This window comes from Lottia gigantea, assembly GCF_000327385.1.
Source record: "Lottia gigantea unplaced genomic scaffold LOTGIsca_37, whole genome shotgun sequence".
NCBI classification, from domain to species: Eukaryota; Metazoa; Mollusca; class Gastropoda; family Lottiidae; genus Lottia; species Lottia gigantea.
Genome location: NW_008709259.1, coordinates 343,717 through 365,733, shown reverse-complemented (window position 1 = coordinate 365,733; position 22,017 = coordinate 343,717). Strand labels below are relative to the sequence as shown.

The following is a 22,017-nucleotide window of genomic DNA, read 5'->3' as shown; positions in this document are numbered from 1 at the left end:
TGAAAATTTTGAGCTACTAAAATTGAAAGTAGACTACTACCGATTATACTCATCCGCTAGATTTTGGCAGTTCACAAAACGACTATTTTTAGAATTAGACTTCCGCCTTTAGGTCTCTCATCATCTCACCAAATCTCAAAAAGATAATGCAATTTCAGACATCAAATTCCAAATCTAGACCAAAAATTACTCAAAATAGGCATGCAAAAACCCCAAAGGGAAAGAGAAAGAAGATTTCTCAAAATATCCTGGACTACATACAATCATTTGCATAAAATGTTTTAGTAGAGTGAGTCCTTATAATGATCTGGTGGTAAAATGGTTACGAATTCTATTGTCATTTCCGGAATCGCAGTACCACAGACATAAGACGAAGAATTGGAATGTCTTACCAATGACTGGTCGATATCATTTAACTATAACGGCAAAGGTTGCATACAAAACCGAGGCGATTCCTAGAATGTGAAGGCGTTGCCTACAATACCCAGAGCCAGTAGCAACCTTGGGCAACCTCAACAAAATTTGGCTTCTGAAACCTTTTTGGTTGCTGGTTTAAAAAGGTTGTAGCATGGAGGTTGAAACAGGTTGTAGAACATGTATAGACAGGCATCCTCTTACAACTTATGGGTTGCCGGTGTGTGATTATAAAAAGATTGAAAGAAGAAAGTTGCCTGTGTAAACCCTACTTAACCCATGCAATGGTTATTACATAGCATGAAGGCCACTCCCCCTTCTGTCAATCATGTTATAAGTCATTCATAGTACGCCGTTCCCTTCGGGCGTGGCCTTTAAATTGGTTAATTCATTAAAAAAACTGTGCTATAAATAATACTTTTCTTATAAGTAAAATGTACACTATATTGATTAACAGTAGACCAATTAGAGATGTCAGAAAATTTCAATTTCTCACTTTGTTTTCAGTAGACCTACGTCAGTTACGTCAACTACATCAACGGTTTTTGATCTTAATTGGGTTTATTTAGTGAACCAAAAAAAATTCATTTCTTATTAAGCAAATCTGTTTACTATTCATCATTACATGTTTCTGCCTATGTTTTTAATAAATATATTTTCTATCCTTTTTACGTTGTATATCGTTTATATAATGTTGTAATCTTCAAAATTGGAGGAAATTATATAGAATAGATCAATGTGATAATATGACATTTATGTGGATGAAATTGTTGTTATTTGGATTTTGGAATATTGATAAAAAAGTTGGTAAGTGGTTTTATCTAACATTATATAGAATTATCTTGGACTATATCAACAACTGCTGAAATATGTCTAACCTTGTAGTGGGACATGTTCAGAAGGTCCATTAGTTACCATCTGCTTCTAATATATTGAATTGTACGAATACAGTCGATAGAAGTCCTTGACAACTGCAATACTGTATTTATCGTCGAGGGGGATGCGGAGGGGGGGTGTAACCAGATGTCAACAAATCAGTGTTTCGAAATGAACAAAAGTTTATCATAATTATACAAGCATCAACATTTGTCAAAGCACAATTGAACCACGATGGGTTTGGTGTTCTTCATCAATTACCTTAGCTTAAGATATGTTGTAAGTAAAGTTGTAACAGTTTATAAAAACAATGTATTGAATGTTTTATACGCTTATATAAAATAAACTTCATACTGTTTGTAAAGTTATCGGACACCCTCATTTACAATTACATTAGGTTATGTTGTAAATAATCTTGTAAACTCTCATATGAAATAAACCTCACGGTGTTAGTAAAGTTATTGTACACTCTCAGTTACAATTACCACATGTTGTAAATAAAGATGTATACGCTAATTTACAATTACCTAATACTGTAATACATTTATAAAAGTTCATTTATAATTATCATAACAGTTAGTTTAGCTGTAAATAAATTACTCTATTTCCTTGGTGAGATAATTTTTCGTGTTTTTGTTTTGTTTTTGGATTAGAGAATCTGGCACTAAACAAACCAACTAGACAAACTAGTTATTATGGCTTAGGTTTAATTCCTTCCAATGCGGTCGATGGAAATGTAATGAAGGACGACTATAGTTGCTCTCATACAACATATCCAACAGATACACCCAATTGGTTGGTGATTGACTGAGAAGCTGAATATGAAATTACAAGTATCAAGGTCTTAAATAGACAAGACGACGCAGGTTGAGTATTTTGACTGGAGACTTTGCTCTTCTCTTTATTTTATATTAAGTATTTGGATCAATTATATCTAAAATGGTTCTCAAAATTCATTACAAGGAATTTTAGAATTCTATTTTTCTGCTTTTGTTTATTACAAATAGGGAGTAAAAGTGTATGCCCTTGTCCAGTATAATTCCAGAGTTGACTATTTTTCGGATGGGACAAAAAAATGCTGAGACCATTCTACACACTGTGCATGATTAAGATCTCCCGAACAAAGAAGCATTTAATTCGGCAATCCAAAAATATGTCAAAAGGTAAAAAGGTCACAGTAATTTGGTCACAATATAATTTGCTTTGTATTAACTGTGACCAATATTAAGTAGGACCAAATTTCCTGTGAACAACTCTCAAACAATAATTTTAGGTGATAGATTGAACAATTTTACTGTTTCTGTTTGGCAATATGATCCTGGTCCTCATATCAAATATAACATGGTGGATACTGAATACTGTATTTGTGTCCACTACCCGAACACAGCAGAGAGAGGCACCTGGACAAATTTAACATGTACGAAAATATGTATGGGAAGATTTGTTCTGTTTGTTTTGAACAACCCAGATTATTTATCAATATGTGAATTAGAGATATTTGGTGATATATACAATGGCTGTTCAACACAGTACTTACCTGGTAGGTTTAGAATAAAGGGATATATATACTTCTAATAATGGGATTATAGTCAACTAAATATTTGATTTACTTGCCGCTAAAAATTTCAGATTTTGCCAGAGTAAGTTTTTTTTTTCAAATTTAAAATAGACTGAAACGACATGGGCCTATTCATCAAATAGTACCATGATTGCAACAACTTAGTTATTTATATTATTCATTTATTACAGAAATTAATATAAAGAAAGTGGTAGGTAAACGTTCCAGTCCACCAAATTGTACACTCTTACCATATGAAGTAGCCAATGTATATGAGTGTATCCACCAATGTTTACAGATGAACAACTGTATCAGTTTTAATTATGGTCCTAATTTAATCAACACTGTTAATTGTCAATTAGTGAGATGTTTTTCACACCCAAAACAAGACTTTACTGTAGATAGTGATTGGATTTGGAGATATTTGTCACATTAAACATTAAAGGGACAGATTCAAGAATCGTACATTAATCTCTGAAACACAAATTCTCTAGCTATATAAGCTAATCAGTGAAAGTGTACACAGCTCATCGTCGACATTTTATCCTTTCGATTTGTTAGAGATTAGGGTGATTGAAGAGTAACAAGTTACTATTCAATATAAGGCACTGGCACAGGGTTAGTTAGCGTTAGGGTGTATTGAGACGAGTCTCAATGAAAGGACTGGCCTAGGTCACAGAGCAATAGATAAGTCTATTAATTATGAGAAAATTAGTCATCCGTATGATTTTAGTTGAAAAGACACACACACACAAACATACATTGCATATTATATTATATACTGTATATAGCCATGGTACCAGTTCTGAGATAAGTATTCCCTGAAGTCTAACTTAGAAATCGATTAATCTATTGATATAACAAGATACATTTATATGAATATTCTGGAACAGTGTTTAGCAAATGACTAGAATCAATATTTGATTATCATAAACTTTTATTTGAATATTCACAATTTCTATTGATATTCGTAACTTTATCTTAATTTCGTAATTTTGCGTTTCGTTTTGTGTTCATTACTGACCTCCGCAAGTAAAGTGGACAGATCGAACTTGTTGTTTACGATGTTGGCAATTTCCGTTTATCAACTTTGATAGATTTGCTATGATTTCACACGCTTAGGCTGGTCACAATGTAAGAAATTGTTTTTTATTTTATTTGATAAGTTTAATGGATAACGTAGATAGGTTTTTATACATTTTATTGAATTATTATGAGAGATTTTCCTTTGTTTATTGGGGACACGTGACATACCTAGGCCCAAGTTTTTATTTTTCCGACTTGTGGCTTACCTGAATGAATAATTAACTGACCTGTGCTTATTCCTTTATTGTTTACGTAATGTTCCTGACCTGTTTTGCACATTTTGATACATTTCTGATGTTTGTCTAAAACCCCCATTTCGCCGATGTTTCCACGTCTGTATGGAACGCACTTTCCGCCATAACGTTCCTATGTGTTTAATTTGCATTTAATTTGCATTAGACGAACGTTGTCTACATTGAATTTTTGTATATTTTGCAGCCTTTCACCAATTGGTTTGCTCGGATACATTTCCGAATAAACTGGTTTAAACTACACGCAGTTGTAACTTTACACGCCAGGCGTGATAGTGAAAGGATTTTCTACAGCACCATGAGCACCGTGGACAAATCCGAGGCAACACCAGCCGAGAAAGCATCACAGGATGATACATGTACCTCTCAGGAACAACGAACACGTAAGCTTACCGAGAAAGCGCAACAGGAATATGAAGCAAACGTCACATCATATTACTCAAAACTCCAGCTATTGAAAGACAATGTGGACTATGACATTGGGACGTTCAAATCAAAAGATCAAACTTACGAATCTTTGAATGTGTGCAACAGCCGAATCAGCACAGCCTTACAAAGATTTCTTGAAGTAGCCGAAGAATTCACTCAGTATTTGACACGAAAAAATACGACTGAAAGTCAACGAGAATTACGAGCCCATGAGTCAGTTTATACGAATGTAAAACTCTATGCAGACGAGGTTCTCCAAGAAATTGCCCAAAGAAAACAAACAATGAATGCCAGTAAACCAATATCATTAAAATCAGGAAGCGCCCGTAGGAGGAGATCGTCAGTAAATTCGTCCATCATAAAAATGAGGGCTAGAGTCGAAGCTACAAAAGCGTCGCTGGAATATGCTAAAAGGGAAACCGAACTTAAGAAGGCAGGTGCAGAAATGCAACGAAAACAGATGGAAAATAAAGCCGATCTAGAACTTCTTAACCAACAGAAAGCGGCAGCTATAGCTAGTGCAGAGTATGAAGGCGCAATGGACGAACTTGGATCACAACGTGATATTGATTCCCTACATGAAATTCCTAAACAAGATGAACAGGAGCGAACTAGACAATACATTGAAGACCAAAGAAATCGAACGTTCTTAGCTCCGAGTCTTCAGTACAACGCGATTCACAGGGATCCGTTTCCAAACGTCACTAGTACTCCGTTCATACCGAGATTCCACAACTCGCATGTGCCACCTCAATCAGCACCAGAACGTGCTTCCAGCATAATACTTGTGCCACCTCCACACCAAGGTGATCCCGCGATAAACATTAATTCTTCGCCGTCTCAACCTCAAATGGACAATTTACCGTCTTCGTCTCTACCGCCGATGAACGTATCTTCGTCTCTTCTTCAACCTCCAGCTAAAAGTGACAACAATGCTACTTTGAGCGACTTTTCACGTTTTCTTCTCAAGAAAGACCTTCTTATGTCACGATTTAACCGATTCAATGACCGACTTGAATCATACGCTCTCTGGAAGTCAAGTTTTCAAGCTATCACTAAAGAGCTGCAAGTAACCGCTGTAGAAGAAAGTGAACTCCTAATCAAATGGCTTGGTTCTGAATCCGCCAAATTCGCTCAAAGCATCCGAACGTCAAACATCAACGATCCTCAAGCAGGACTCTACAAGATATGGCAGAGGCTCGAGGAACGTTTCGGCAGCCCCGAAATGGTGGAAACATCCCTGAAGTCCAAAATCAACGATTTTCCGAAAATCACGTTTAAAGATGTGAGACGCCTTTACGATTTACAAGACATACTATCAGAGATTTTAGCAACAAAGGATAACCCAGTGTATGCGAAACTACTTAGCTACTTTGACACATCCGTTGGTGTGAACCCTATCGTAAATAGGCTACCAGCATCGCTTCAAAACAAATGGAGAGATAGAGCAACAAGCTACAAGAGATCAAACAATGTACCTTATCCACCGTTTTCGTTCTTCGTCGAATTCATATCCGATCAGACTAGCAAGTACAACGATCCAGGATTCAGATTCGATCACGATCAGACAAATCATGTTCCGCATCCACGTGACAGGGGATCTGGACAGTCAAACCCGAAACCCCAACAACAACGTCAACGTAACATTACTGTCAACAAGACCGACATCGATTCATCGGAAGAAAATAGCAGACCGAAGGAGAAACTCAAGTGTGCTATTCACAAGTCGAATCATTCGTTGAATGAATGTAGATCGTTTAAATCCAAATCTTATGAATCTTATAAAATTATCAAGGACAACAACATTTGCTTCAAATGCCTTAATTCTACACAACATCGGAGTCGAAATTGCCCCGAACAGGTCCGTTGTCAAGATTGTGGAAGCTCAACTCATAGCACAGGAATGCATACTGCAGATGATCAGAATTCTCAAACCGCGAAACCGTATGGCGGGGAGAACCCAACAGAAACGAATGTGAGCGCGAATTGTTTGGATATTTGCAACGGTGACTTTTCCGGCAAATCTTGTGCAAAGATTGTTCAGGTTACTGTTTCGCACATCGACGATCCCGATAACCGATTCAGAGCCTACGCGATGCTGGATGAACAAAGTAATAGGTCGCTAGGCAGGACTGAACTTTTCGACAGATTCAACTTTTCGTGTAAATCCGAGGAATACACGCTGACAAGTTGTTCTGGAAAAACGCAAATTACAGGCCGCAGAGCAAATGGTCTTGTAGTTGAATCGTTAGATGGTCTAACAAAGGTGAAGCTACCCACCATAATCGAGTGCAACGGAATTCCAATAACCGCAACGAAATACCAACAGCCGATGTCGCCAGACACCATAGTCATTTGCAAGATATCGAGTCTGAATTTCAACCTCTGAACCAAGATGCAGACATTCTGCTATTGCTTGGCCGTGACATTCCCGAGGTACATCACATATTTGATCAACGGGTTGGACCTATTAATTCCCCGTATGCACAAAGGACCCAGTTAGGACGGGTAATTGTCGGAGATGTTTGTTTGGACAAAAGACATCTTCCTGATTCTGTGAACACTTACAAAACTTATGTCACAACAAATGGGCGTCCATCTATCTTGAAACCGTGCCCAAATATTCTAAATGTACGAGAAAACATAGCGTTGAAGAACAAGCTAGACAACTTTGATTGCGATTCAATCAACCTTGGAGACGGAATATTTGATCGAACCCAGAATGACGATCAACCCGGAACTTCCGTTGAGGACAAAATATTCCTTGAAACTATGGACAAAGAATTTCACAAGGATAGCTCTGGTAATTGGAGTGCCCCGTTACCCTTTAAGCCCAATAGAGACAATTTGCCGAACAACTTTCCGCTGGCTCTACGCAGAGCGAAGTCTCTAGACCACAGTCTACGACAAAACGAGAAAAAGCGTGAACATTTCACTGACTTTATGCAAAATCTTTTCGACAACCAACACGCCGAACCTGCTCATACGTTGGAAGAAGGCACCGAATCTTGGCATTTACCTGTCTTTGGGATCTATCATCCAAAAAAGCCTGACAAAATCCGCTGTGTATTTGACTCGTCAGCTAAATTTGGAAATATCTCACTTAACAAAGTTCTTCTTAGCGGACCAGACCTTAATAATTCCCTACTATGAGTGTTACTTCGCTTCAGGAAGAACCGCATTGCTGCTTCTGCTGATATACAACAAATGTTCTACTCGTTTCGTGTTGATGAGAAACACCGTGACTTCCTTCGTTTCTTGTGGCATAGAGACAACGATTTGCAGAAGGAACTCATTTCCTATCGAATGACAGTGCACGTGTTCGGGAACTCTCCTTCGCCCCCCGTGGCCATCTACGGATTGAAAAAGTGCGTTGAGAACTCGGATCAAGACGTTCGCGACTTTATCAACAGACACTTCTACGTAGATGACGGTCTCATATCGGTCGACACAGGTCAGGAGATGATAAGCCTTCTGACACGTACTCAGGAATCGCTCATGAATGCGGGAAACATAAGATTACACAAGTTTGCGTGCAATAGCGAGGATGTTATGGCAGCTTTACCCCAACAGGATCTTGCACATGATTTGAAAGATCTAGATTTAGACTCTGATACTTGCCCACTTCAACGCAGCTTAGGACTTTATTGGAACCTAAGTACTGATATGTTCACTTACCGTATTTCGGACGAGATTAAGCCATTTACTCGCCGAGGAGTCCTATCTACTCTGAACAGCGTGTACGACCCGCTAGGATTTGTCGCACCAGTCTTAATCCGTGGAAAATGGCTCTTACGAGATCTTATGTCGTCATCTGTAGCCTGGGATGATCCACTTCCGGAAGAGAAACGTTTAGAGTGGGAAACTTGGCACGAGTCTCTTAAGACACTTGAGAACTTTGAAATACCTCGAATGTATATCCCTTCAATGCCAACTGAATCAACTCCGTCTTATGAGTTACATGTGTTTGCAGATGCCTCCGAAAAGGCAATTGGAGCTGTTGCGTACTTACGAGCAGTGCACGACAACAACCACAGTGATTTGGGATTCGTACTTGGGAAAGCTAAAGTGTCGCCACAACATGGACACACGATCCCAAGGCTTGAACTATGCGCGTCCGTTCTCGCCGTTGAGCTAGCTGAAACTGTAATTGAGAACCTAGATCTGACCTTAGACGTTATCAAGTTTTATACTGATAGCAAAGTGGTTCTAGGGTATATTCATAATCAAACTAGACGATTTTATATATATGTAGAACACAGGATTGATCGTATCCGTAGATCAACGACTCCGAAGCAATGGAACTTTGTGCCTACAGCGATAAATCCGGCCGATCAAGCCACTCGATCGGTGGCAGCCGAAGAGATTGGCGACAGTCGATGGATCAAAGGACCGACTTCATTTCTTTGTAGTGTCGAGTCGTCTGAACTTGAGAGTCCGTCTTTAGTTGACCCGGATTGTGACAAGGAGATAAGACCGATTGTTTCCGTATCTAAGACTGAAGTATCAAGTGTACGTAGATCGGAACATGGAACAAACAGATTTCAACGATTCTCGAAATGGAATTCGTTAGTGCGTGCGATAGCTCTTTTGCGCAGGGTCATCAGGATCAGGTCTACGAAACTCAACCTGGAAACGAAAGTTCAATCGATTCAGGCAACTGAGACCTTTCTCATCAAAACGGTACAACAAGACATGTATCAACAAGAAATCGATTGCATCCGACACGGCAGAAACGTATCGAAAAACAGCAGTATTGTGTCTCTTGATCCGTTTCTAGACAAAGATGACGCCTTACGCGTTGGCGGACGTCTCAACAAATCCAACTGCATACCATATCAGGAAAGGAATCCTCTTATTCTACCGAGAAAGTGTTATCTTGCAAAACTCCTCGTAGAACACTATCATTCTAATGTGAAACATCAAGGCAGACATTTTACCGAAGGCGCGGTCCGCAGTGCCGGCTATTGGATAACTGGTCTTAAGCGCTTGGTATCATCGATCATCCACCAGTGCGTGATGTGCCGTAAACTTCGAGGTCGTTTAGAAGTGCAGCAGATGGCAGATCTACCTTCGGATAGGATTCAATCAACTCCGCCATTTACTAATGTTGGTGTGGACGCGTTTGGCCCGTGGTCTGTGATACAACGAAGAACCAGAGGAGGGTGCTCTAATTCTAAGAGATGGGCGATCATTTTCTCATGTCTAACAACACGTGCTATAAATATAGAGGTCGTGGAAGAAATGTCGTCAGGTGCCTTCATAAATGCGATGCGTCGATTTATTGCGATCAGAGGCAAAGTCAACATCTTTAGATCCGATCGTGGAACCAATTTTGGACCCTTTACACATCGATGCGATCAATGTAGAAGACACTCAGATTGGACAATTTCTGGATAACTCACGTACGACTTGGATATTTAACCCTCCTCATGCATCACACTTCGGTGGTGCATGGGAGAGACTCATAGGTGTGACGAGACGAATCCTAGATTCGATGCTTCTTCAGTCAACACACAAATTTCTAACTCACGATGTGTTAGTGACATTCATGGCTGAGGTCACAAGTATTGTAAACCACCGACCGCTCGTTCCAGTATCTACAGACAAAGACAATCCGTTTGTTCTGTCGCCTTCAGTGCTCTTGACCCAGAAACTCAACTCGCCATCATGTACAGATCTTATCGAGAAAACTGACCCTAAGGATCTTTACCGAGCAGGATGGAAACGTGTTATTGCGCTCTCAGATATGTTCTGGTCCCGCTGGCGTAAAGAGTATCTGAACAACCTTCAGGTAAGAAAGAAATGGCAATCCGTTGAGCCTAACGTCAAGGAAGGTGATGTCGTCTTACTTCGAGACAAAACACTGCATCGCAACGAGTGGCCGCTTGGTATTGTGCTTCGAACATTCGCAAGTGATGATGCTCAAGTCCGAAAAACGGAGATTCGAATAGTGAAGGATGGAAAACCGACAACATACATTCGACCCATCAGTGAACTTGTTGTGCTTGTACCAACAGATTAAATTCATGTCCAACTTTTGAACATTTTCTGTTTGGTATCACCTGCTTGATACCAGACGGGGAGTATTCTGGAACAGTGTTTAGCAAATGACTAGAATCAATATTTGATTATCATAAACTTTTATTTGAATATTCACAATTTCTATTGATATTCGTAACTTTATCTTAATTTCGTAATTTTGCGTTTCGTTTTGTGTTCATTACTGACCTCCGCAAGTAAAGTGGACAGATCGAACTTGTTGTTTACGATGTTGGCAATTTCCGTTTATCAACTTTGATAGATTTGCTAAGATTTCACACGCTTAGGCTGGTCACAATGTAAGAAATTGTTTTTTATTTTATTTGATAAGTTTAATGGATAACGTAGATAGGTTTTTATACATTTTATTGAATTATTATGAGAGATTTTCCTTTGTTTATTGGGGTCACGTGACATACCTAGGCCCAAGTTTTTATTTTTCCGACTTGTGGCTTACCTGAATGAATAATTAACTGACCTGTGCTTATTCCTTTATTGTTTACGTAATGTTCCTGACCTGTTTTGCACATTTTGATACATTTCTGATGTTTGTCTAAAACCCCCATTTCGCCGATGTTTCCACGTCTGTATGGAACGCACTTTCCGCCATAACGTTCCTATGTGTTTAATTTGCATTTAAAATTGTTTTGCATTAGACGAACGTGTTTGAATTTTTGTATATTTTGCAGCCTTTCACCAATTGGTTTGCTCGGATACATTTCCGAATAAACTGGTTTAAACTACACGCAGTTGTAACTTTACACGCCAGGCGTGATAATGAAGAAATATCTGCTCTCTGATGTACAGTCTGGATAAAAAAAAAAGACTTTTTGACTTTTCTTGATCGATCACCTTTGGAATTCCCTTCTAATTTAGCTAATTATTAACTAATTATGGACGTGTAAGACAAACTGGTATTTTTCCAAGTCATTAGAACACTTTCTATTCATATAAGTATTAGCATTTTCATTGTCATACTGGTAGACCCTTTTCGTTGGATTCAATTATCAGATCTTGATTCGGTTGTTCACGTTTCACCAATGATTTATGTCTTGCACGGAATTGTTCGCGTTGAAATTAAATTTCAGATTAGATCCATCATGCACTTCCTCCAAAATATCGTCACCAAAATAATAATGGTGAAAGGGATTGTAAAGAGGTGTTCTAGCCTTTTTATGTGTATCGGAGACACCTTTAACTTCTATTTGGGAAATTCCAGTTCTTCGTTCAATGCCTGTGTTAGTCTACAGTCTACTGGATCTGGAAGACTAACTTGACCTTACTAAATGTTTACCTCACTGTATTCAAAACCGGTCATTTTATCATATATAAGAATATTTAGCGCCTTGATTTGCACAAAATGCCATACAACTCTTCCATTTCATTACAGTTAAGCAATATAAGACGTCATAAAGAGATAAGAGAGAACGGTGTATCAAAATGTGAATGAGTCGGAAATTTTTAACTTAGAAATGCCTCCATCTTGTAAGGGGAGATAACATATATTATTATGTTATTGTGGTCTGGTTGTGTAATGGTTACGAATTCATTTGTCATTTCCGGAATGGAATTGTAGGAACCACAGACATAAGACGAAGACGAATTGGAATGTCTTACCAATGACTGGTCGATATTATTTAACTATAACGAGAAACATTTATAAAATAATTATTTATACACTTTTAATATAATATTTGTTTCATATTTTTTTACATGATTAGTGATTTTAATATGTAACATGTACTGTTTTATACTCTCGAATTTTACTTTTATTTTCACTGTTATCACCTGTATATTAGGTATACCAAAATACAGCATTTAATGCACGTGCAATTGTTATTACATAATATGAAAGTCACTCCCCTGTCTGTCAGACCTCTGTCAATCATGTTATGAGTAATTTATAACACGTTTTCATTCGTTAACCGATTTTAATGCCGTGCTCTTAGAGACTTGTTTATAGTGTCTAAGGAAGGACCCGTTTACACAATTAGAGATGTCAGAGTATTTAATTTTATCAAGTATATTCCTACTCTATTGAGTATAGTTATAATTTACCTATTACCTTTTTCATATTCATAGTTAAATATTGACCCCACAGTGCCCTGTATAGTACATTCCATGCAAGTCTATTGGAAATTGAAAATTGAGATGTTTTAAACATGTAGCAGAATAGAGTTAAAATGATGGCAACTCAACAAGTAGTTCATAAATGTTGAAACAAATAGCAAAAATTTAAGAAACATTGATGATAGAATGAAAATCTTTTCAGGATTATTTAATGAATTCCATCTGAAAAATATCTACAGGCAAATATAAAAATATAATGACAACCACTCGTAAAATAATTTATAGAACATCAAACATAGTTATTTTTATTATGGGTTTCTTAGGGAATGTTGTCATCTCACCTTTCAGTATTTAGAGACATAATTGACGGCAATGATTCCTAGATATATATTATTCAATGGTTGTTATAGCGACGCGAATTTTTTTTTTGCAGTAGTCAACATGTTGTAATCTTCAAAATTGAGGGAAATAAAGGAGTATAATTATATAGAATAGACCAATTTGAAAATATGACATTTATGTGGATGAAATTGTTGTTTTTATTTGGATTCTGGCATACTGATAAAATAGTTGGTAAGTGATTTGACTTTGTAGCCAGATGTTACTTAACAAAAAATAAACAAACCAGTGTTTCGAAATAAACAAAAGTTTATCATAATTATACAAACATTTCTCAAAGCACAATTGAACTGTCGTGGGTTTGGTGCTCTTTAACAATTACCTTAAGTTGTAACTGTTTATAAAAACAATGTATTGAATGTTTTATACGCTTATTCAAAATAAACTTCATACTGTTTGTAAAGTTATTGGACACCCTCATTTACAATTACCTTAGGTTATGTTGTAAATAAACTGGTAAACTCTCATATGAAAAAACCTCATGTTAGTAAAGTTATTGTATACGCTCATTTACAATTGCATCAGGCCATGTTTTGTGTAGTTCATATGAAATAAACCTCGTGGTGTTAGTAAAGTTATTGTATTCGCGCATTTACTATTGCTTTAAGGTATTATGCTGCTATTAAAATTATTTTATTCGCAGACATACAATTACCACATGCTGTAAATAAAGATGAATACGCTCATTTACAATTACATTTTGCTGTAATAAATTTACAAAAGCTTATTTACAATTACCACGTGAAACAAAATCTGTTGTAAACGCTCATGAAAACAGTTAGCTTAAGCTATGATGTAAATAAAAATGTATGCGCTCATTTAAAATAAACCTTATGCTGTAAGTAAAGTTATTGTATAGGCACATTTACAATTACATTAGGTTTTGTTGTAAATGAAGTTGTATCCGCTAATTTAAAATAAAGCTCTTGCTGTTAATAAATGTATTGTATTCGCTTATTTAGAATTACTTCATGTTGTAAATAAAGATGTATACGCTAATTTACCTAATACTGTAATACATTTATAAAAGCTCATTTACAATTATCATAACAGTTAGTTTAGCTGTAAATAAATTACTCTATTTCCTTGGTGAGATAATTTTTCGTGTTTTTGATTGAAGTTTTTGGATTAGAGAATCTGGCACTAAACAAACCAACAAGACAAACTAGTTATTATGGCAATCATGGTTTATATTCTTCCAATGCGGTCGATGGAAGTCTAATGAACGACGACTATAGTTGCTCTCATACAACATATCCAACAGATACACCCAATTGGTTGATGGTTGACTTACAAGCTGAATATGAAATTACAAGTATCAATGTCTTAAATAGACAAGACGAAGCAGGTTAAGTATTTTGACTGTAGACTTTACTCTTCTCTTTATTTTATATTTACAGTCAAGTAACCTAATTTCGTGGAAACCTATTATTCGTGGATTTTCGGAAATGATTGATAATTTACGTGAGCGACTTTGCGCGACCTCCGAATTAGTTTATTTTAATGAAAATGGGGTTTTCTGTACAATGTCAGCTGGTAGAATGAATCCAGTAATTTCAAGCAAGGTAAAATGTATTAATGTATACTTTGACAAATACAAAATGGCGGATTTCACTTATTACCAAACGTCACCATTTTTTATCGGCCGAATTTCATTATAATCCCGAGCGGTAATCGGAATTCCAAGTGTCGTCTGCTAGAATATAATCCAACGAATGAAGTCACGTGGTCAACTAGCAGATTCCGTGTCAGCAGAAAATTTCTATGGAACATAAAGTGGACCATATTCTTATGTTGTTTCAGTGACTTTTAGCAATAAATCACGCTACGTATCATATTTTGTCAGTCACTATTTTTTTTTTATAAATCGTGGTTCTTTGAAGGAATTGTCACTGGTTATAATGAATTGATATTAAAGATAAATACTAAGAGAAGTTAATTATACCACCCGGTATCCATACAACGTGTTTTTCTAGACTTATTTATAGATCAAACATTGTACACGAAAATAGGTGACGCATTCTGCCGCAGTTCCCGAGTTGGTTGCTCATGAAATATGGGTCAAAGTGAAGGATTCGTTAAGAAAATCGAAATAAACCAATTTCTATTATTTTGTAGAATATCTGAGGAAACATCTAAGACATAAATTTTTTTTTTCGTTTTTTTAACTTTGACGAAATTCGGTGTTGAATCCTTATATCCACGAAAATAGGTTACACCACTGTAATATTTGGATCAATTATATCTAAAAATGGTTTTCCACATTCATTCCAAGGAATTTTAGAATTCTATTTTTCTACTTATGTTTACATGTATTACAAATAGGGAGCAAAAGTGAATGCCCTTGTCCAGTACGCTCAATTGGTTGTTGGTTGACTTAGAAACTGAATATGAAATTACAAGTATTAAGGTCTTAAATAGACAGGACGGTAGTGGTAAAGAATTTTGAATTTATCGGAGAGAAGGAGACTTTAATCTTCTCCTTATTTTACATTTTGAATTAGGGAGAAGTTATATCTAAAATGGTTCTCTGTGCATGATTAAGATCTCCAAAAGGAAGATGCATTAAATTGGGCAATCCGAAAATATGTCAAAAGGTCAAAGTAATTTGGTCACAATATAATTTGCTTTGTATTAACTGTGACCAATATTAAGTGGGACCAAATTTCCTGTGAACAACTCTCCAACAATAATTTTAGGTGATAGATTGAACAATTTTACTGTTTCTGTTTGGCAATATGATCCTGGTCCTCATATCAAATATAACATGGTGGATACTGAATACTGTATTTGTGTCCATTACCCGAACACAGCAGCGAGAGGCACCTGGACAAATTTAACATGTACGAAAATATGTATGGGAAGATTTGTTCTGTTTGTTTTGAACAACCTAGATTATTTATCAATATGTGAATTAGAGATATTTGGTGATATATACAATGGCTGTTCAACACAGTACTTATCTGGTAGGTTTAGAATAAAGGGATATATACTTCTAATAATGGGATTATAGTCAACTAAATATTTGATTTACTTGCCGCTAAAACTTAATTTTTTTTTAAGATTTTGTCAAAGTAAGTTCTTTCAAATTTTCATTAAACTAAAACGACATGGGCCTATTCATCAAATAGTACCATGATTGCAACAACTAAGTTGTTTATATTATTAATTTATTACAGAAATTAATATAAAGAAAGTGGTAGGTACACGTTCCAGACCACCAAATTGTACACTCTTACCATATGAAGTAACCAATGTATATGAGTGTAGCCATCAATGTTTACAGATGAACAACTGTATCAGTTTTAATTATGGTCCTAATTTAATCAACACTGTTAATTGTCAATTAGTGAGATGTTTTTCACACCCAAAACAAGACTTTACTGTAGATAGTGATTGGATTTTGAGATATTTGTCACATTAAACATTAAAGGGACAGATTCACCAATCGTACATTAGTCTTGGAAACCCGAATTCTCTAGCTAATCAGTAAAAGAGTTCACAGCTCATCGTTAAAATTTTAGACTTCAAATCTAAGTGTGTCCAGAATTATCCGCGTTTGAGTTAAAATGACGACTCGCCTTTTTCTGAGACAAGACGTAAATAGAAATACATGTGAAATTTCTAGTTTGAGATATCCATGTAATTGTAATACTTCTGAATCCAAAATCAACCTCCAAATATGGTGAACTACATGTATGTTCTTTAATGTTTCGATTTATTAATAAACAATGTACAAAGTATTAAGTTTCGTTAAAATACATCATGACTGTGCTAAGTAGAAGAACAAGTCAATGACATCTTTCTTAAAACATGGCAACACAAAGAAAGTTAACACAAAATCATAAACATTAAAGCTTTAAAGAGAAAAGCGTCTTTCAATCCGGCATTGAACACTTAATACATAACTTGTATCTACTTGTCCCGTTATTTTGATCATGACTTTATCCCGATTACTGGCGTTCAAATTGCTTCTGATGCTCTAGTTCTTTAGTGTCCATAAAATTTGCTTTTTCCTGCGCATCAGTTTCTGGTTGTGCATTAACATCTGCAGGCAATTTGTCTTTTGGCGCCTGGGACACCTTTTTGGCTTTCGACTTTTTATAGTACTTTCCCTTATTAGATAGAAAATGTGACAAATTTTGTTCACAAAAGGGCATGTCATTCTTCTCCATGTTCAAAGGGTTCATTTTCCGTTTATTAAAAGCTCGTTCTGCGAGTCCATTGTTCAGACCATATACGAGTCTTCGTTATCGTGACTCACTTTTACATCATGTTTATGTATATTTAGGACCTTCTCTTGTACCACCAACCGCTTCTCCAATAGAGTATTAAACACTCCTGAATTTCAGCATCAGGACGGTTGTAGATGTCTGGCAATAAAGCATTGTTTATTGGTGATGCGTTGGTGATGGATTCGAATTCCAAATCTAGATTCATCGGTGACTGAAAAATCTCAAAATTAGGTTATAATAAAAATAGATAAACAAGCAGTATCACCTTTTTTACACAAGACGCAGTTGAAACACTAGAAATAGTTTATTTCACTTGTTTTCGATGGATTCAACTCCCAGTTTCACCGCACAGTTCTTCACTTTCGCCAAGAATGATCAATCGGTAAGATTAACTTAAACTTTAAACAAATTCGCTCAATTTTACCACAAGAAGGAGGTTAGTGTCATACATAACTTCCCATTTTCTCCTCACTTGTTAAAACTCGTTGAGAAGCGAAATACTGGTTAAGTAGGCTTATTGAATGACCGGAAATCAAGTTAAGGAACGATAACTCTTACCACAATGTCAGAATAGTCCGAAACATACTATCGTTAACCTATGCCACTAGAGCTTTTTCTGACAATTTTACTCTAACGTAGAGACAGAAAATCTAGATGCTTCAATGTTGTAACGTTACAATACTTAAAATTCGAGGAAATCTATGACTAGGCGATTTAACAACAGAAAGTAGGAAATGCAGTCACCGACATTATCTCTACTCACAAGTAGAATTTTAAGACAAAATAACACGGCGCACTTTCTTTAATTCGCGTTCAAACTCACCACAGTGAGATTGATAAACATTTGCATGTTGAAAAAGAACAAGATTTATTTATTGTTTCGTTTCGTCATACGTAATAAAACTTTTTATTGCAGACTGCATGGTAAAAACGTTCTTTTCAATTCGCGAATATCAAATCTCAAATGACCTGGTGGGATGGTGGAGGCTATCCACCTTTCGGCAGAGGATTCAAGATACCGACTTACGGTTGTTCTGATATGGCACAGACCGATTTATGTTCTTAAATTCTAATATATCCACCTTTCGGCAGAGGATTCAAGATACCGACTTACGGTTGTTCTGATATGGCACAGACCGATTTATGTTCTTAAATTCTAATAATACAGTATCTCGTTGCCGTTCTAGCTGGGTGAAGTTCCAGATAACCGAGTAATACAAGTAATTTCTAGTACTCAATAATCTCTTAATCATATGAATGCTTTTGGCTGTGTTGAAGTTTAACAAGTTTATGTTTGATTGTATTGTATATTATATTATTATTCTATTATTGTAAAAATTTCTTATATGAATTGCTAATGTTCTTATTTCTCAACTGGTCCGAGTACTCGTCAGTAGACGACCCCCTGATTTTCTGATGCTCATCACTTATTTACAGTCATCGTATATAAGTCAAGATTAAAAGATAACTACCTCTTACAATGGACATACAATTTAAGTCTCAAACTTCTAAGCATGATTCAAAGTTAGTTAGTGGATTACAGATGGATTCTGTTGTATAGTTATGACAACAGGTAAGTTCACTGATGAACAGAGATTCATTTTAAGTTTCAAAATATCAATTTTTGCTCATGTTAAAAGAGAGTATACCTTTAAGATAGAAAACACGTATTTTCGGAGGTGTGCAAAGTAGCCATAACACATAGACAATTTTTTTCTGACTCAGAAGCTGAAATAGAGGCAGATTTTTCGGACTAATATTTTACCAATGACTGATCAATATCATTTAATTATAATGGTAAACAGTTAGCAATATGTACAAGCCCATATAAACAAGAAATTGATGGCCTGCAGATATTACACAATTTTTATCATACATGAAAACTATATTTTCAGTTTATTTTTGCATCTTATAGAAATACTATCTTTCAGAATTAACATAAAATTTCAATTCTCAAACTTGGTACAATAAAATTATATTCAGCAGTGAACATACATGGTGCCATTTTGTCGTAAAAATATAATAACTCTGATGCTTGCGGTTAACTACTATTTGGCGATTAGTAAAGACTTGTAAGAAAAATCATGGTGGTCAAGGTTCCATCTGCTACAATCATTATATTATAACTCTTTACCACACTCTACAATCACTTACCTTTAATTACAATCAATAAAGACATTTTTATCATCATCATCTACAATCACTTATCTTTATCTACAATCAATATAGACAATATTAACATCATCTACCCTTCATTCATCTTTATCTACAGTCAATAATTTACTTTACCACAATCTACAATCATTTACCTCTATTAACAATCAATATAGACAATATTAACACCATCTACCCTTCACTCATCTTTATCTACAGTCAATAAATATCTCACTTTATCACAATCTACAATCACTTACCTTTATCTACAATCCATATAGACAATATTAACATCGTCTACCCTTCACTCATCTTTATCTACAGTCAATAAATATCTCACTTTACCACAGTCTACAATCACTTACCTTTATCTACAATCCATATAGACAATATTAACATCATCTACCCTTCACTCATCTTTATCTACAGTCAATAATTATCACTTAACCACAATTTACAATCACTTACCTTTAATTAGTATCAATACAGACAATTTTACCATCATTTACCTTTATTTACAATTAATATAGACAACTTTACCATCATTTACCTTTATTTACAATTAATATAGACAACTTTACTATCATTTACCTTTATTTACAATTAATATAGACAACTTTACTATCATTTACCTTTATTTACAATTAATATAGACAACTTTACCATCATTTACCTTTATTTACAATCAATAAAGACTGCTTTACTATCAGTTACCATTATCTACAATCAACATAAACATCTTTACCATCATTTGCCTTTTTCTGGAACAATATGGACATTTTTAACCATCATTTACCTTTATCTACAATCAATGAAGACAATTTTACCATCATTTGTCAAGCAGTTGCAAAACATGCCCTTCATTTCAAGAACTCGTTATATTTTTTTAGAAAGAAAAGGTACCTGATCCTGGAAAATCTAAATACTCGAATATAATTTTATTAGCTCATTTACTAGTAAGAGGTTCCCAAAGCAATATGTAGGAGAAACGAAAAATAACTCTAACTTTTCATTTCACAGATTAGAATCAAATTAGCCTGTATCTAATCATTTCAACTTGGAAAACCATTCGTTAAACCATCTTAGTTCCTAGGATGTTGGTCGACGACCTTCAGTCACATGTATATATATTCTCTATTATTTTCGAATTATTCATTAATTAGTATTACTTATAATTTTATTTATTAATTTATAAATATCATACAGATGTATCTGAATTTTCACCTTGGCATGTGCTTTCGTTATTTTAATCATATGTTGTTGTTACATCTACTCTTACCCAACCTTTTTTGAACACACAAAAAGAGATTTGCCAGAAGATGAAACCACGGAAATCCGTCAAGCTAAGTAAGTCCATTGGTTTGAGACACTGAAATCAAGAAGACATATCGGGTCGTCATTTTAACATTATAAGAATTCCGGACACACATGGATTTCAAGGCTCAAATTTCGACAGTGAGCTGTGAACACTATAATTGATTAGCTCAGCTAAAAAATTCTAGTTTCTGAGACTTAAGAGTATGATTGGTCAATGATTGGTCACAAAAATGACCTATCTGTCCCTTTAACTCAAATATCCATGCGACAGATATTTAAACCATATAAAACATAAAGCAATATTCACCCTAAAATTTAGCATGGAGACTGTATCAACCAATCCAAATATATTTACGTTGCTTTAAAATTCTTTTCTAATTTCAGTCAAGAAACCCTCTAAGATGCGAAAGATCGGAGCAGCCTTACGTCGAGTAAGAAACAGCATATTTCGTCCGTTTGCATCTTGTTTTAAATCATCTTAAATAACCACTGTATTTTTCATCAACTCTGCATTATATATATAAAGTTATTTTTGAAAGTATCCACAAAAAGTTATTTTTGAAAGTATCTATAAAAAGTTATTTTCGAAAGTATCCACAAAAAGTTATTTTTGAAAGTATCTATATAAAGTTATTTTTGATGGTATCTATAAAAAGTTATTTTTGATAGTATCTATATAAAGTTATTTTTGATGGTATCTATATAAAGTTATTTTTGATAGTATCTACACAAGTCTTTTTTGGCAGTATCAATAAAAAGTTATTTTTGATAGTATCTATATAAAGTTATTTTTGATGGTATCTATATAAAGTTATTTTTGATGGTATCTATATAAAGTTATTTTTGATAGTATCTATATAAAGTTATATTTGATGGTATCTATATAAAGTTATTTTTGATAGTATCTACACAAGTCTTTTTTGGCAGTATCAATAAAAAGTTATTTTTGATAGTATCTATATAAAGTTATTTTTGATGGTATCTATATAAAGTTATTTTTGATGGTATCTATATAAAGTTATTTTTGAAAGTATCTATATAAAGTTATATTTGATGGTATCTATATAAAGTTATTTTTGATAGTATCTACACAAGTCTTTTTTGGCAGTATCAATAGAAAGTTATTTTTGAAAGTATCTATACAAAGTTATTTTTGACAGTATCTATATTATATACTATATATGTT

At 35.1% G+C, this 22,017-nt stretch overlaps 1 protein-coding gene across 1 annotated transcript; it reads left to right on the top strand.

The window, feature by feature from the left end:
• Window positions 1-1,160: 1,160 nt before the first annotated feature.
• LOTGIDRAFT_162965 (hypothetical protein) lies at window positions 1,161-16,549 on the top strand (the record flags this gene model as incomplete). The annotated part of the gene is made up of 8 exons (XM_009059026.1): window positions 1,161-1,221; window positions 2,564-2,830; window positions 3,040-3,209; window positions 4,373-5,654; window positions 13,222-13,299; window positions 14,246-14,473; window positions 15,825-16,091; window positions 16,305-16,549. 8 exons carry the CDS (start codon window positions 1,161-1,163, stop codon window positions 16,547-16,549), a joined length of 2,598 nt encoding a protein of 865 aa, XP_009057274.1.
• Window positions 16,550-22,017: the final 5,468 nt, after the last annotated feature.